Below are 17,670 nucleotides of genomic sequence, written 5' to 3'. Positions count from 1 at the left end.
TTGCAATGTGAATAGAACCCAAAAGTCATTTGTGTAAAAACTATTTTCGTAGAAAATGCAAATTCAGCTTCTTGTATTATGAAGGTTCATTTAAAGTGAAAATATAGTCTGCCTTGTTCAGTAGAGGGGTTTGTTCATGAAGGCAAAACCAAAATGTTACTGATGAATATCTGTTTCAGTCGCATCTAAAATCGCTAAGATAAATGATTACCAGATTAGTAAGATGAAACAGTGGTATTTATTAATCGAAGTATTTCGATCCCTAAACGGATAAAGGGCAGTGAAACTGTGCCACTGAAATATAAATGGCTGACTGGTTTTCGTGTGTTTCATTCATGCTTTCCAGCTTGAAGGGTGGGGCAGGTAGTGTCAATACATTTGAGACTTTGATGGCAGGGCTTAAGGTAAACGGTAGCCTTCATATTGTGAAGTTTGTGTAAAAACTACAAGGTGGTGAGGAACTCGACAGACCTAAAAATCATAAGAATCGATTCAATCAATGTAGCATTTTTGAAGTAATACATGTTATTTTGGTGCCTTCGTGAAAACAGACCACAGTGTAATTTTTTGCGTGTGACTAAGTTGCCGCTCCGATAAACCACATAATTTTATTCTATTAGATTTGAGGACTAATTTATATAAACTAGTGGCCCCGCAGTAGTCGAGATTCGACTATAATTAATTGAAATTATAAGCTTAAACATTATTATGGTTCTATTGTCAAACACTATTATATTTCGATATATAATAACAGTATTCGCCAAAACTGCACTATAGATCAATAATATTAAAGACAAACAATATTAATCTATTTTCAATTCGACCACACACTTTAAACAATAACAAAAGTTTCCCAATTGACGGTAAGCAAAGAGTATATTATTGTGTATGTGTTGTGTCAAATAGATGGTGGTGTGTGTAATGTTTTCTTTATTGATTTAAAGTATCTTTTATGCATTATTTTCAAAATATTAGCATTGTGCACTCCTTCTCTATATTTTCTATAAGTGTGAGAAATTTCATACTCCTCCGTCCGCGCAATTTTCGTAAAAAGGGGTACAAAGTTTTTACTTCACGTTTTAATATATACATATTACTTATTTGTCAAATTTTGCATTAATACAAAATTTGTTTTATCAATTGAATGTTAAAATAGTAAAAATAAATAAAATATTCCAAAAAAGTATAACTTCCTACGTGGGTCGATTACCGTTTGTCTAGTCATAAAACTGGGCATCAAAATCAGACTGTCTACTGTATGTCTGAAGCGGATCCTCGAATATTTTGGTCACATTGCGAGGAAAGACGGCGATAACCTGGAAAAACTTATGATCACAGGGAAAGTTGAAGGCAACAGATCTAGAGGCCGCAGCCATACTCGTTGGTCCGATCAGATCCGCACCGCTTTGGACAGTACAGTGTACAGCGCGCTGCATGACGCCGTGGACAGGGGAAAGTGGAAAAAGATCCTAAGATTGAAACTCATGGGTGATGGTGGTCACGACCCTCAGACATGAGGAACACGACTCGAGGAGGAGGAGTCATAAATATCAGAGGTTGAATAGTTAAAGGAGAGTCGAACGTCCAGCCATGGACTACTGTGGGCTCATGATGATGAAATAGTTATCGGGGCTCACAGAGACTGAGTCGTGAGATTGAAGAAATACGGTTGGGAACGAAATTACCATTTGCTATTGCAGCCTTACATCCTAAACCATTTCTTAGCAGCAGAAATAAGGCCGCTAGTAATGACTTGTGTTAGTTCGCATGACGTCCTATCCTATAACTACACAACGTTACACAACGTCATATCATAGTTACTTTGAAGATGTTCACAGGCACACGCCGCGCGCTGTTAAAATAAATTGATTATGTACTGTTAAAATCACGGCATACCTAATTATGCCTAGCGTCATTTGACTCCAGACACTTTAGCAGTTGACTACTGAGTTTATGTAACTAATTGTTCTACATAACTAGATCGATCTATCGTGTTTGAAGCAGATAAAAAATGCGCGTGCACACATGACCCGCTTCGAGGTGCGCAAAACCCAAGCTCTTACTTTTACTATCATTTACGGAGAGGGAAGCTGATTATAAGATAAATACTGCAATTAGGTACGTTGCGCTGCTATTACGTATGTTCGCAATACTTGGACATAATCGATGGATATCTATCTAACAACAGATGGGAAATGTATATTATTACATTCTACTGTTTATGGTTCCTTTTTTTCTTAATCTTTCGTACAGAATCGGATTTGTATTCGTACTTTTTATTTTGGTAGTAATCAATACGAGTAATATGCTTAAAAAATAATTAATTTACTTAAAAGTCCAGGCAAAAATAAGCAGTACAACACTCTTTAATACCGATATATATACGTATATATAATATATACGGTATTATCGAGATTTTGAATTTGGATATAATTAAATACGGGAGATCCTTCCTTGTCGTAGGCATCCCTAAATCTGAATATATACAGGTCGTAACGTAATTGCTTTAATTTCGCCATTTACTTTGGGATTCGCGGTATAGTAAATTGACCACGGAATAGATAAATAAATAAACCTTATTTATCTATTCTGTGAGATTAACGTTCGCCCCGGGCATTTTATCGAAAAGATCACGAACTTTCTGTCAGAAATATTGATGAAGCTACGAACAAAACATTTAAGTAGCATATTCTCTGTTTATCAGTTTTATCAAAAATGAAATTAAGAAACTAGTTTCTTTTTAAAATTTTACAACAAAACAAAACAGAAAATGTAATACTATTACAACAAAACTAAATCTTGAAGTGTCAAATGTTACAATCAAATTTCGATCATTGGCGGCGAACTTTAGTAAGTAACAAATAGTTCAACGTCTCTAAGCAAAAATTAACAACCACGTTATTGTTTGGTCTGCGTCAATGGCCCCGACTTCCGTTCATTCGGCCATGACGTCTGGGGAGACATTTTCCTGTCCACTTTCAGAAGGTCACAAATGAAATCTAAACATTTCCAAATGCTACAAAAAAATCTTTGCCTAGTTTCACTAATTCATTAGTGAATGAAAAAAATGCATAGTTGGTTTTAACTGGCCTTTTAACAATTAACAATGTTGCCATCTTTAATTAAGCTGAGAGTCCATGATGATGTTATTTCACATTATTATTAAATTGATAGGATTTCCTGTATATTTGCGCCGCAATGGAGAGGGGTGAGGTGTAACTGCGGGTGATACGATAGTTCCGAATATTTTTCTATGAATGATCATGATCATCATAAGCTAGGACTTCCTTAGACTGCAGCCTATAACTTATTGAATAGCTTTATTATAATAGTCCTGACTATTATGAAAATTCTCTTAAATTGGACTACCATAATTACGTTTACATCTTAAAATTTTATATTGATTTAATAATAATATTTATTAATGACCAATGGCTTGTTATATTTTTTTGCCCTTGTAGACAGACAACCATATAGGCGGTGTGGTGGTGAGTGGTTACCGTCGCTAATAGATGCCAGGGCCACAGCGAAGCTTGCTTACTACTGAGTGCTCTCCGCAAACCTAGTTTGAAAAAATACGTGTCATATCGCTCAGGTAAAATCGTGGAGGGGTTTTAACTCCAAAGTCTAATGGTGCCTGGCAAAAAAGATCTCTGGAAACACAGACTGGAAACACACAACCGAGTTTCTAAGTTCTTCTGCGTTTATCCACAGTGCGTTTCCAGAGATCTTTTTGGCCACTTTTTATTACTTAGATGGGTGGCGCGCAGCCCATCTGGTGTTAAGTGGTTACTGCCCATAAGCATCTACAACGTTAATGCGCCACCCGTCTTGAGATATAAGTTCTAAGGTCTCAGTATAGTTACAACGGCTGCCCCACCCTTCAAACCGAAACGCATTACGCCTTCAAGGCAGAAGTAGGCAGGGTGGTGATTCCCACCGGCTGTATGGATGAAGCTGTGGGCGATGCGACGGTAAAACGAGCTGACAGGATGATCTCAAGTAATTCTTCAGAGCATTCCTCATGCTCCCGAGATACCTTACCACCAGTAAAAATTGCTGATGAAAAGAAAATGGACAACACAGACTACAGCTTTTTATGAACATCGACAATGTCATGGAACCAAAGCTCAGTTTACTGGAAATACTAACTACTAATTACTAATACTAGTTATACTTTGCGTTGACATTCATCTTCAAACAAAATCAGGAGAGTCAAAACTTGTTTATCAATAGGCCGCCTATGGCTTGGCCAGAGTGTGTCATAAAAGCGGATTGTTAAGTCATAAAAGTGTTTTTATCATCTTTATCTGCTTTAATGTACTGAACGCTTTAGATACTTACAAAAACCTTCCTAATAGTGGGTGGAAGCCATATCGAAATCGGTTAGATCGGGAAGAATAAAACAGTGACTGAATTGCCAAATTGTTTTATCTATATATGGACACATAATTTTTAATTCTACTAAATTAAATAGCATGTACTCATTCATAATTTATATTATATATACCTTAAAGTTATTGTTTGTTGCCAAAGTCAAAGTTTGCCAAAGTATTTTACGCGTTTTGCCAAATTGTTTGTCTCGTTAAGATTTTTAATTCTTAAAAATAAGCTGCAAGTATGCTTAGAAATTTCATTGCATCTTAACTACCAGGCAACGGATGCTTCATTCTTGTGTTCCAATTTGAATATTAGTTCGGGAGGAAAATGCCATCGCAACGTGGGGCGGCAGATTGCAGTGTGGCAGTCGAACTCCGAGTGAGATCATCCTCGAAAGAGAATCCGAACAGAGTGAGAGTAATGAGATGGAGTTATATATACTTTCTCAATCACCGATTGGCCAACTCATTTCACTTCCTATTGAGATCAGCAGACGTGCTTTATTCGTCCACTATGCTTAAATTTTGATAAAGCGTTGGTACGAAGCGTACAGGAGGAATTTTGAAACCATATCTTTAATTTGTCAGCTCTTCGTTATACTCTCTAGTACGCCAACCTAATATTATGCGTCCAGTACTCTACTATAAATATTAATTAGTACGGATAGGTACAAATTTACATAAATCTCAAATAACATCTCTATAATGAACGAATCCGTTAATATTAAAGGAGATCAGGTTCATTAGCATATTCCTATTAAACATTCGAATTCAATTCGAGGACGTGTTAAGATCGGTTTTATTCAAATTGTAGACACAAAATGTGGTTCACAAATAAAGCGATCACAATTAAAGTATCGCTGTTGATATTAATACGTACGAATGCCGCACGTCTCTAGTTCCTCTAAGTTGGAGAGCGTTATTTTAAATAATCCTTTAAACATCAGTACGACCGCCCTGCATTCCAATATAATCAATAGTGGAGTTAACAGAAAAAACATTAGACGGGTTTGATACTTTCACGTTGTCCGGGCCGCATTTTAAATGCAGCGAGAATAATGTTGCCATGTTGAGACCGCCCACTAGCCCTATTAAGGCTGTAAACTTTTGAGCTACATTAAATATATTTCATTTCTAAAATAAATCTAAAAGTTTTTTTAAATAAATACAGTCTGTAAATAAATTATTATTTATAATATGAATTTCGGTATATTAAACAGCGAATATGTTTCAAACTTTAATAAATTGCGTAGAAAATTACAGATATGTCTAAATCATGACGTACTCACAGTTAAATAGCAATTATAATATATTCTACTTGATATTGTTTGTAGTCGAAAAACTGCATGTGAGTGCAAAAAGCGTGAGAACACGACATGTTCTCAATTTTATCGATGTGGGTGGCACACAGATAGCTGTATACACTTTAGTCCCTCTTATCCCACTGAACGTTTTCAATGACAGTTTATTTAAAGTTACAACGTCCCATCGTTTAAAATATTCCAATTAATTAAGCCTACGGCAATTGACGGTAGTCATTTGTTGAATGGAAATAACTTTTACATTTCTTATAAGTTTCATTCTTTTATTTTGAACTTGGCGTTACGAGGGCTTATTCATTCTTTACTTTTATTTTTAGAGAGGGCAATTGCTTTATTGGTACGAGTTTGTGTAAGTTAGTACATATAATATCAGTGAATGGAAATGAACATTGTAATGACAAACTTGTAAACAAAGTCGATTGGTTGTTGAAATAAAAAAATATTCTTAAATTCTACTAACGTTTCAAGATGTGTGATCGTATGAAAAATATTTATATTTTATATTTATTTGCCTAACGACTTGTAATCTTAGAAAAGGGAAAAAAATCATTAACTTTGAGTTGGCCATTTTTAAATTTTAAGTTGAACAGCTCCATCTGTGTTTTCACTTTAATACTACAGCGAAACCACGATCTTGTAGAAAGGCAGTTGCAAAAATAGCGTTACGTTGTATGTTCAGCTAAATACGTTGTCGAATAGTTGCTGACTTTTATGCGCAGATGGCGATTTTCACGGGCAAGTAGATTAATAAGACATATTAATAGACCGTCAGCGCAGAAGTGGCCTAATCCACAATTTTTTATAATAATGCTTATAATAATGTATATTGCAATTTATTTAAAATATAATAAATTTTAATGCAAAACCGGCCTATTCATAGTTTCACCCGTAGTTAACACAGATGGCTTTGTAAACATTATTTTTGCGCGTATTGTTTTTTTGCCTACTCAAATTCTAATTCATGAAAACTTAATTGCTCCTCATTGCTCCATAATAACTATAGTAACTATAGTAATCTTAGGTCACTTTTGCGCTGACAGCCTCATAGAAGTTTTCTATTGAAGTAATATCTGTTTTGCGTATAAAAAACATAACTCACCTTAATTATTTTCTGTAATTGGACTAAGTTTTAATATGTAAATTTTGAAATGAGTTTTACGTAAAAAAAATACAAATGATGCCTTAGGTAGCGTGGTTAGAGACGGGTCGCCACAGCTGTTCCAGTCTGGTGCCGAGAAGCCGATTTACCGTAACACAAAAAAAAATGTTTAGATAAACCGACTTTCTAATAAACCTGCCCTTCTTACTTGTACATAATAAATCTTAAGAAGTTCTCCTCTTTAAAGCAGCTATTCTCAATCTTGACGTATTTTATTATAATTATTAAGGGACAGCTTAAATATTTTAATCTCCTATAAAAGTTCACGCATCATTAACATTGAGCCCGCACAGGTTGGTAGTAGTATCCAGCTTGTCTGCAAATCTAGTGCGAAGCATTGGTGTGTTCTAATTTGGGGTTCTAAACGGGTGGGATGACCCATTATCCGTATCATTTTAGACTTCGAACTCATTTAACTGGAATAGCATTGGATTTTACGTCGTAATTACCGTCAGAATCATTAGCCGTTCAAAATTAAATATAAATATGTTCTCACAAAAGTACCTAAAACCATCAGCTACAAATAGTGTGACAAAAACTTTATCGTAGATATTCATTGTCTTGGAAGGTTCGAGAACCTCTGACTGACATTTTAATGTGGCCTAATAATCAGAAAACGAATAAAAAAGTTAGAAGGGTACCGGTGGGCTTTAGCATGGCTCTAGATTGATGCCTCCGTCGAGAAGTACTGTTCCTTAGGGCGCTCTTATCTCGGTCTTTTTCTCTTTTTGTCTTTAAATATTGCTTCTCGTAATAAGAGCTTGGACCGTTAAAAGCCGAGGAATGCATGATATAGTGAATGAACCCGAGAGGCCACGTGTTGTTTGTGACAGTAGATACTTATTCGAACGCTTTAGGAATTTGAGTTTTGTTTTAAGATATAATTTACTAGTTTCAGGAATGTAATCTTTATCTTTTAATTAATATCAATCATTGACACTATACTAATTTCACAGGTGACACGTTTAAATAACAATTGATCATGAAAGTGATTAGGTCAGAGTTAGGTACGTTTAAAAAATAACCTAATATTGATTTATTGTCTCCGAAACTAGAATAGGAATGGTAGGGTAGTAGTACTTACTACTAACTTTAATTGTTTCCATTATCTTGGGTTTTAAATAATATTATTAGCCAGAAAACCATACAAAACTTTTGGTTTAACAAACTTTTGTCTGAAATAAGCTTTAGCTATTATTATAATATAATAGAGAGGCCATATTATTATTGTAACGCAATATACAATGAATTGTAGTATAGAGGTGATAGCTTTGTAATCTTTATAGCACTCATAGATGTGTGGAAATGTACAGAATTAATAATTGCCGATCATCACCTTGTAGTTTCAATTAGCACCTACTTTGTTGAAAGCAAAACGGCTTACATAAACCATATGTGAATTGAAAGTGTTCATTGATTCTGTTGTTATGTTTTTGACAAAACAAATTCTAAAAAGCTTGATTACAAATTAATTTTAATTCTATTAATGCCCAATTCATGAAAGACATTTTATTTTATGCTTCTGTTTGAGTTTCATTTAAAAATTTCCAATCGATAGTTTGCTAATATTTTTTTTTCGATTTGATCTTTTTTTCTCCTACCTAATCTTCCTTATCTTTCCCTTCCTACTTGGAAGCCTAAATAGCTATTTCTACTACAGGCGGACCGGTAGGTGAGCTCACGGGGCTCAAACCTGACGATGTTGCTAACACGAACCCTAGCGGAAACGCGACGAAGGGTTCGACGAGTAAATTAACCCTCAGACGCAGCCCACTGAGTTTCTCGCCGGATCTTCTCAGTGGGGCGCGTTTCCGATCCGGTGGTAGATTCTGCGAAGCACGACTCTTGCTAAGGCTTGTGTTAGCAACGTCGTCAGGCTTGAGCCCCGTGAGCTCACCTACTAGTTAAGGTTACGCTGAAATAGCCTCTCAAGGCTCTCACCTAGGCATGAAAAAAAAATCTTAATCTGAGATCCAATTTGGTCAATAATACCATACCACAACAGCTACCCATAGCATAAAAAACAACCGAAACAAATTAAAAGTTCAGCTGTTGATTATCGATCTAATTATTATAACTTGATGGCTAACTTTTATCTAATTGCGAAATGTTATCCCAAAATTATCCAATAACATTTAATATGAAAGAAACGGTGACACGAATAACGTGACGGTACTAAACAAAATACATTTTTATGTGAATAGTGTAGTCTGGGCAGACGATTAAATCGCTTCGTTGGATTAGTAGCTGTAACTCGGAGTCTGTACCTTGGTTTGATATTTGGGATTCTAGATCTGGGTGTACAAGTTGGTAAAGAAAACCATAATTTGGAGCCATTTTGAATGGAACGTTTATTTTCTTTTATTTCTCATTTTACGTATTAATCTACATTTATGATGAAGGTTTATTTTTAATTTTATCTATACTAATATTATAAAGAGGAAAGATTTGTTTGTTTGTTTGTTTCGAATAGGCTCCGAAACTACTATACCGATTTGAAAAATTCTTTTACCATTAGAAGCCGACATTGTCCCTGATGAACATAGGGTACTTTTTTTATTTTTTTTTAAATTTTTATTTTTTGGTTTCATGTGTGTTTTAATGTTTCCGAAGCGAAGCGAGGGCGGGTCGCTAGTCAGTAATAATTTCGTAAATTTCTATGATAGCGGTAAAATATTTGTATATGTCGTGATCTTGAAATCGAAGAATAGATTTTACTAGTGTTGCCTTAACGTGGAAAAATAATGCGATCTGGTGGCAGCGCCAACTACCGACTTAAATTATAAATCTAAGTCATCAATTTTTTGTTTATTTAAATGGGTTAAACACCAAAAAATCGTTCCAGCCGCTTCGGAGGAGTTTAGTGACAAGAACACTGAGAGATTTATGTGTAAAAATACATATTGGCACTTTATTACTTTATACCTGAATTAAGCATTACAGCGTCGATCCAATCCAACCGATGTAAGAATTGAACATTTATTCGAATACTATGATAGGTTGCGTGCACACATCGCTTCCTATTCTTACGACGGCGGCAGTGAAACTCATGAAAAAACGTCCATGATCGGGGAAATATCGCCGCGAAAGTGATTTATTTATTCAACCGAATTTGCTACCAAACGCGTAATATGTTGCATATATTCGTTTTATGTAATGTTGTACGCTAACACAATAGTATATTAGTTGATTCAACTAGGATTCAATGTGTCCTTGTAAGGTAATACAGAAAGTGTGATCCGACTACTTAATTATTATGTTACATTGTTTAAGAAAGAAAATAATAGTCCAAATTGAAGAAGGCTGATTGATATCTGTTTTATTTGAAATCAGTTAAAAAATAAGAATTCGTTCATAATTGACATTGCGGTAATTTACTTTAAAATGTTATTCGAACTAGGCACCCAAATAGTTTAGGCTCTCATTCTCGTAGGGCTTAACTGACCAAAGCCGTTCTTACACGGGAGCTCTCTTCTTCGACGTCGCAAAAGCGTCCGACAAAGTCTGGCACAACAGTTTGATTTTCAAACTATTCAACATACGCGTGCCGGATAGTCTCGTGCTCACCATACAGGACTTCTTGTCAAACCGCTCTCTTCAATATCGAGATGAAGGAACCAGCTCCTCCCCGCGACTTCTCACGGCTGGAGTCCCGCAAGGCTCTGTCCTCTTGCCCCTCCTATTTATTTTATTCGTCAACGATATTCCCCGGTCGTCGCCGGCTCAGTTAGCTTTATTCGCCGACGACACGACTGTTTATTATTCGAGAAGAAACAAGTCCCTAGTCGCGAGGAAACGTCAGAGTGCAGCGATAGCCCTAGGACAGTGGTTCCGAAAATGGCATATAGACATCAACCCAGCGAAAAGTACTGCGATGCTATTTCAAAGTAGAAACTCCAAACGGATTTCCTCCCGGACTAGAAGGAGGGATCTCACACCCCCGATCACCCTCTTCGGCCAATTCATACCTTGGGCCAAGAAGGTTAAGTACCTGGGTGTCACCCTGGATGCATCCATTACATTCCGCCCACATATAAAATCAGTCAGTGACCGTGATGCATTTATTCTCGGCAGACTCTACCACATGATCTGTAAGCGGAGTAAAATGTCCCTTCGGAACAAGGTGACACTTTACAAAACTTACATAAGGACCGTCATGATTTATGCGAGTGTGGTGTTCGCTCACGCGGCCCGCAGACACGTAGACACCTTCCAACCCCTACAATCCCGCTTTTGCAGGTTAGTCGCCGGAGCTTCGTGGTTCGTGAGGAACGTTGACCTACACGACGACCTTTGCCTCGAATCCATCCGGGAACATATAAAGTCAGCGTCGGAACGGTACTTCAATAAGAAAATGCGTCATGATAATCGCCTTATCGTTGCCACCGCTGACTACTCCCCGAATCCTGATCACGCAGGAGCCAGTCACCGTCGACGCCCTAGACACGTCCTTACGGATCCATTAGATCCAATAACCCTTGCATTATACACCTTTAGCACTAACACTAGGAGTAGCCGTACTAACCTCGGTAACCGTACCTAACCTAAACATCAGCCCGCTGAGTTTCTCGCCGGATCTTCTCAGCGGGTCGCGATTCCGATCCAGTAGCAGATTCATTCGTGAAGCAGCTACTGTGGAGTTGTTAGGTCTCCTTTGGAGGCGCTCGGGCAGCTGTTAGCAAATCCCACCCCTCCTGGCTGAGCCTTTGCTCGCCCACCTGCCCTGGTAAAACTGAATAACCTCCGGGACACCGGTAAGCTCTCAAACATAAAAAATAATATGAAATATCGGTGTTTCATAAATTTAAAATCGCAACGGTAAACACGGTATGATTATAATAAATGACTCGTCAATCCTAATATTGATAATAAATTCATACTTCGATTTCATAACTTGTGATGGCTAACTGGAGTCCCACTACGGCCGCTACTTCATAATCTTATCATGTAAGTAATGAGATCATTATTCAAAGAATAAAAATATTACACAATCCAATTAAGTTTGTTTAATTATTTTTGTTCAAATAGTGTTAAGGGTGGAAGCAATCCATTAAATGCGTTATTTATTCTTCTATATTCAGTTACATTAAGTACTTCATCGCCCTTAACAATATCCATTTAAAAAAGCTATGATATATTATATATCGCACCTATTGAATTATAGAGACACATTTTGATTTTTTTTAATTTCGACTTTTATTAAAAAATGAACCTAGAACGACCCTTTTCAAGGAGGCATATTAATCAAATAACCGAAAGTATAAATGGACAAACTTATTCATTGGTCTCCTCACTCCGTCGCCTTCGTCTATTTTTATACGATTTGAAAACTTTATTCGATGTTTTCCAATGTTTGGGTTAGGTTGCACGTCGAACTCTTTGCCAAGTTGGACGAGTACGGTTACCGGGGTCCCTACTCCTAGTGTTAGAGCTGAAGGCGTCTAATGCAAGGGTTGATCCTTAATACCTCTACCGCTAACTTACTGCATTCCGTTTACTAAATTAATATTGTGAATATTCATTATATTCAATATTTACAGACAAAAATGAATCTTATTACAAAGTTTCAGTTGTTAACTTTTTATGCAGTTCTCCTATATATGTATTTATGTATTTTTTAATTTATAATATATATACAAGCATGGGAACACAAAAACGAACAAAGCCTGTAAATCTACAATAATTTATAGATAGATAATTCAATTATTGCTCGCGTTGGTAAAATTGTTATTCATAATTTATCAAAATTGGCTCGTTTTGTTTTCTGTGCATAGTACCTAATAAATAAGATTTTTCGTTTTCTTTTTTCATGTAAAGAGAAATTCTGATATGCGAAACTTATAATCAGAGGGATAGCGTTGCAAAGTGCAGTAAGTATGAGTCCACAGTAATGCATGACACACTTGGACGCATTCAGCTGTGAAAATGAATGTTATAAAACCAAGTGCATCGCGAATAATTATCATATGTGATTGGAGGCCAGTGCGGGTTCGTCTAATGTCTCGTAAAAGTGATTAAATAAACTATACCTATATATGAAAGTAGCTGCAGCACATTATAATGGATTGGTTAAAGTTGGTCCGTATTCTGTTTTGTTCTGGAAGATTTTGTGTGCACGTGCTATTACTTAGTGTTAAGTGAATATATATATAAGAATAAATAAAGTTTAACGTGTTTTTGTAGGCAGTTAAAACTACAAAACTGTGAAACTAATATATTTCTGTTAACCTTCTGTCACACTTATATCTTATCAAAAGAACATTAATTCTGCGAGAAATTTGTATTTTATGAGAAATAAACACAATATAAACAAAACTTACAGTATGCTTTGTTGTAAAAAAAAGCAATGTCATTACTATAACTGTAAGGAGCAGCTTCATTTACTTTAATTACACTTACAAACATTACATTATAACTAATTAAAAAAAATCGTGGGTGCTCTTAAATAAGAGTTCTAAAGTGAATAGATATCGAAGGCGGATTTACTTACTAACCTTACTATAATAATACATCGTTTAACGAATTTATGGTGTAAATTTCTAAATTTTAAGACTAAAAAGCACATACAAACAATATCCTTTATTGTTATGTTGTTACAGTTTGTCCTTCTGGCTGTATCAGCAGTCATCACCGTTCAAGTTTCTGCAGAAGGACCAAAGTGAGTATTGACCATTTCTAAATAGTTATTACGAATCACAAATAAAACATAGCTTTCACTAATTAAATTTTGGTAAAAAAAAACTTTAGGTATTGTTAAACATAGAAACTAAGGGCCGTAGGGTACGTAAATTTACATAGAAATAAACTTTAGTTCTACTGCTGGCGAAACCATCAATGTTTAACACTGAATTGGATTCTACAATTTTACGAAACATTTTGTATTTTATAATTTTAAAATACTAGTTACGAGTTTTTATATCGTTAAGAACGTACGAACTAGCGAAAGTGTTTAATGTGCTCTGCGACGGAATCTGTGAACCAAAGTCAATGTCAATGTGCCGGCTATACAAATTGTTATGTACATGTGACCGCTTCGCTCACCTAATTACCTGAACGTTGAACTGAAAACTAGCCAGGCGCGTAATCATTAGAAAGTGTCAGTGCACCTACAAGGAACCACACTTGTTGTCGTTACTTAATTTAGTGTAACTCGCGGTTGCGGTTATACACGCGCCGTTATCGGTTATGGAGACGTGCTCGTATGATATAGAGAGGCACTGTATTCGTAACGACGACGCCGCGATGTCGTGAGGGAAGACTTTATAGCGACGCGCTTCAATTTATGACATTTATACAACACAGCTACTAAACACTTGCAGTACAATATTCGTAATCAATTATTTTTTGTTCCAGAAAAAAGATTCGCATCCACTTACCGCAGAAGGTAAAGCATATTCATCATCATAAGAAGATTTACATAACCAACCACCCGTCCTCACAGTATGCGCCGGCATACATGCCAAGTGCCAAGGGTGCTGTAGCAGTGCCTACTAACATCGCCCTGCCAGCAGTAGCCAGCATCGTACCCCTCAACTCTGTCGAGATATATGAAGAGTCTCAGACACGAACGCCCGGAACGTCAGTTACTGCTTCAAAGCTTTTGCCTCTTTATCGCGCAAGAGGCTATTATGGACCCACACCAACGGACTGGGAAGATCAGGAATACGATTTGGTTGCTCCTCATGAAGCATCGGATTCTTCATATTTACCGACAGCTTTCGCAGAACCTCCGGGGCCTAGCATTGTACCTCATAATCATCCACCGAAGAAAGTTAAAGTTGTGAAGATAAACGAAACGCCACGAAAAAATATTGTACGAAAAAACAAACCAAAGCGCTTAATTGTACGAGGTCGACCTCAACTAGAAGAGGAACATCCAGTATCTGTTTTTCATGAACAATTTTATTCTGAATTGGACGGGTCTGGTACCATAAGAAAAATAAAAAAACCACCAAGAGTTGAGAAAATTATTGACGGAGACACTGAGCACATTCACACATACAACGAGGAACATATTCATAAACTAGTATTAGATGACGACGCTAAAATATCTGGAATACACTCAGCAGGAGGTGTATCTTCCTTACCAGTACAGCATTCGCTTATTCCCTTAAGAAGCTCTCAACCGATTCTAACTTTTTCTCCAGATACTCTAACAGGATACACAGCAATAGGATCTATGGGAACTCCATCGCATTTAGAATATGCCGCTTATAACCCAAGAGATGTTACACATGATCATATATTCCACGACCATGGTGAAATACCTCCTGAACTAGATATAATATCGGATCCTTCATCGACTCCACTAAGAATTTCCCATACCCATGAAGATATTAGAAACGGAGGGGTAAACAATAGAATCAAAAATAAATATATGCGTAAATACGGAAAACCAACAACTACGCCATTTCCCGATTTGTCTTATGAAAACATGTATTCTTCAGTGAACAAGATTAAGAAACTAAAATTTCGACCGACTTCGCAATTTGATACTTCTTCCGAAAATGTACAAAACGATTTCCGTCCTATACCAGATTTTAATTTCAAAAACAAGAGAATAAAAAAAACCAAAAACTTAGTACCAGCCTTCGATTTTAATATCGATAAACATGTAAATGATTATGGCACATCACAAACAGGCATACAAGATCCATTTTCAGTCTCTTCAACAGTGATTCACAACTATAAACCAAAGACTTTAACAGGGCAAGGATTTCAAAAATTTGCAAATCCTTTACTTAATTTTAAGGACAATAGTTTCACAAGCAACTATGGATTCGATACTTCTGCATCATCATCGAACATAGTCACATCAGAAGATAAAAATATTAATGCACCGCGAACATTTTCGGCTAAAAGGGGTAAAAAGAAATCGATATCTACACAAAATATAAGTTTTGGCGGTTCCGGTCATCAAACAACGGTAGATCATTGGGATGATACTGATATAGCTTCCTTCCCTAACGAACGGTCCCCTAGTGGTAACGGAAATTATAATTTTGAACAAACACAACCTTTAGGCACTGTAACTCCTATGCCTTTCACAATAAAAGAATCATCCCCAATGCATTCTTACTATTCCGATATGGCAAGAAAAGCATTACATTCTCACAATTTATCCGTACCGCAAGCTTCAAACGATAATTTCCAGTATGTCGAAGCACCTGTCTCAACAACTACTCCGTATTTCTCTTTATTAGCAACAACAGCTGTACCTCCTGAACAAAAAGATGTGGAAACCGTAGATACTGTAGCATTTGAACAATCTCAATATCAAGAGGCTAAAACAAGACAACGAAGTAGTAATAAAGAAGATAATTCTAACGTTTCACATAACAGTCGACCAAGAAAAAGAATTCGGGCTTTGAAATTGAATACATTGCCGGAAGAAAATAATAAAGAAAAAACAAATGTGGGAACCATTCGGCCAAAGTCGAATAAGCTGTCATATCTTCTAGAATCTCCGGCTACAACAAGTAAATTAAATTACGGTGATAAAATTTGATCGTGCATCTATTAGGCAATAAGTGTTCGTGATCTAATTTTATTTCAACCGAATTAATAGTGAGTAGCCTGTGTATTTGTAGTCATTGATGTATGTATTACTTATTTATTGATAATTTAACAGTTTGAAGCTAAAGCAATTGATAAAACTATTTCAATTTGTGCTCGATTTAGATAAACCAATACCAATGCATTTGTGCGACAGTAAATAAATAAAATAAAAAAGGGATTAACTTGTTTCATTGTGTTAGAATTTATGAATTCGATACCGCGAACAATGGTTAATTTGAGTGTTACTTTGGGTGGGTTTTAAGACATTCAAATTCAGATTTTGTAAAAAAACGCATGATTTCATGTAGTTTCAAGAAAATGATAGTCCACTTATCATGTACAAGAGGTAATATATGAAGATCTAAAATATATGTATGATCCTTATATGTATTTAATATATGTAAATGACCGAGTACATTATCAGTTTACTGTTTTTTAAGCTAGAAAGAGATAAATAATAAAGAATAAAATATTCATAATGTTAGACATTATTTTTTTAAACTTCAAACTTCTTGATTTATTTTTTAAGATATTAGAGTTCCCTAATGTTTGCCTGACAAAGACTGACTGATTTAGATTCAGTTTCTCCTTATTTTTGATATTAATATTTTGAAAAAAATTTAAGAAAAGCGGTTGGTAAGCACAGAAGAAAATTGCACAGAACAAAAGCTATGTAAATGGCTGACGTGAAATAAAAGTAAAAATCGAGATTATAAGATTAACAACATTTAGCTTCTTCTTTGCCACAAGCCGCCTGCCTACTTGAATTTACGCCTCTTTGACAATAGTGGACTTGGGATTTATTATATATTCTTATTGTTGTATTGATTATCCTGGAAATATCATTATATTATTCATTACGAAGAACCATGGCATAATTACTTACGAAAAGTTACAGGATAATAAAGGCTCGTCGTCGTCGTCTCCCTCTTTCCTCTCTGGAGGCGCCGGAGTCCGGACATAGCCCGGCCCGTTACCTCCCTCGACCGGGTATCCGTAAATGGATTCCCCAGCGTTTAAACAAAAAGTATAATAAAGGCACAGGAGCTGAAATTTGTCTACCAAATGTTACCCACTTAGGAGAGTTCACACTGTGATGTCTGTACAAAATCCCCTCATAAATTTCATATAGACAACACACAACGTGAAATTGGTCGACCATTTTATGATGTTGCTGTTTTAATTTGTGATTGGACTGTTGCAGCAAAAGTTTATCATGTTTAGTTGACATGATTCATCATGGTGATAATAA

General features: G+C 36.0%; 1 protein-coding gene across 1 annotated transcript; it reads left to right on the top strand.

Moving 5' to 3' along the window:
- Window positions 1-12,801: 12,801 nt before the first annotated feature.
- LOC149503490 (uncharacterized) lies at window positions 12,802-16,735 on the top strand. Its single transcript, XM_089728753.1, has 3 exons — window positions 12,802-12,938; window positions 13,460-13,518; window positions 14,214-16,735. Exons 1-3 carry the CDS (start codon window positions 12,921-12,923, stop codon window positions 16,366-16,368), a joined length of 2,232 nt encoding a protein of 743 aa, XP_089584879.1. The 5' UTR covers window positions 12,802-12,920; the 3' UTR covers window positions 16,369-16,735.
- Window positions 16,736-17,670: the final 935 nt, after the last annotated feature.

Source organism: Bombyx mandarina, chromosome 01 (assembly GCF_030267445.1).
Source record: "Bombyx mandarina strain Sakado chromosome 01, ASM3026744v2".
Taxonomy (NCBI): Eukaryota; Metazoa; Arthropoda; class Insecta; order Lepidoptera; family Bombycidae; genus Bombyx; species Bombyx mandarina.
Note: the sequence above shows the minus strand (reverse complement) of the source record. Positions and strands in the feature narration are given on the sequence as shown.

Bases quoted from the DNA above. Each gene is read 5' to 3' on its own strand.
- LOC149503490 (XM_089728753.1), top strand. The intron at 13,519-14,213 runs GTGAGTATTGAC...TTTTTGTTCCAG, and splicing joins GTTTCTGCAGAAGGACCAAA to AAAAAAGATTCGCATCCACT.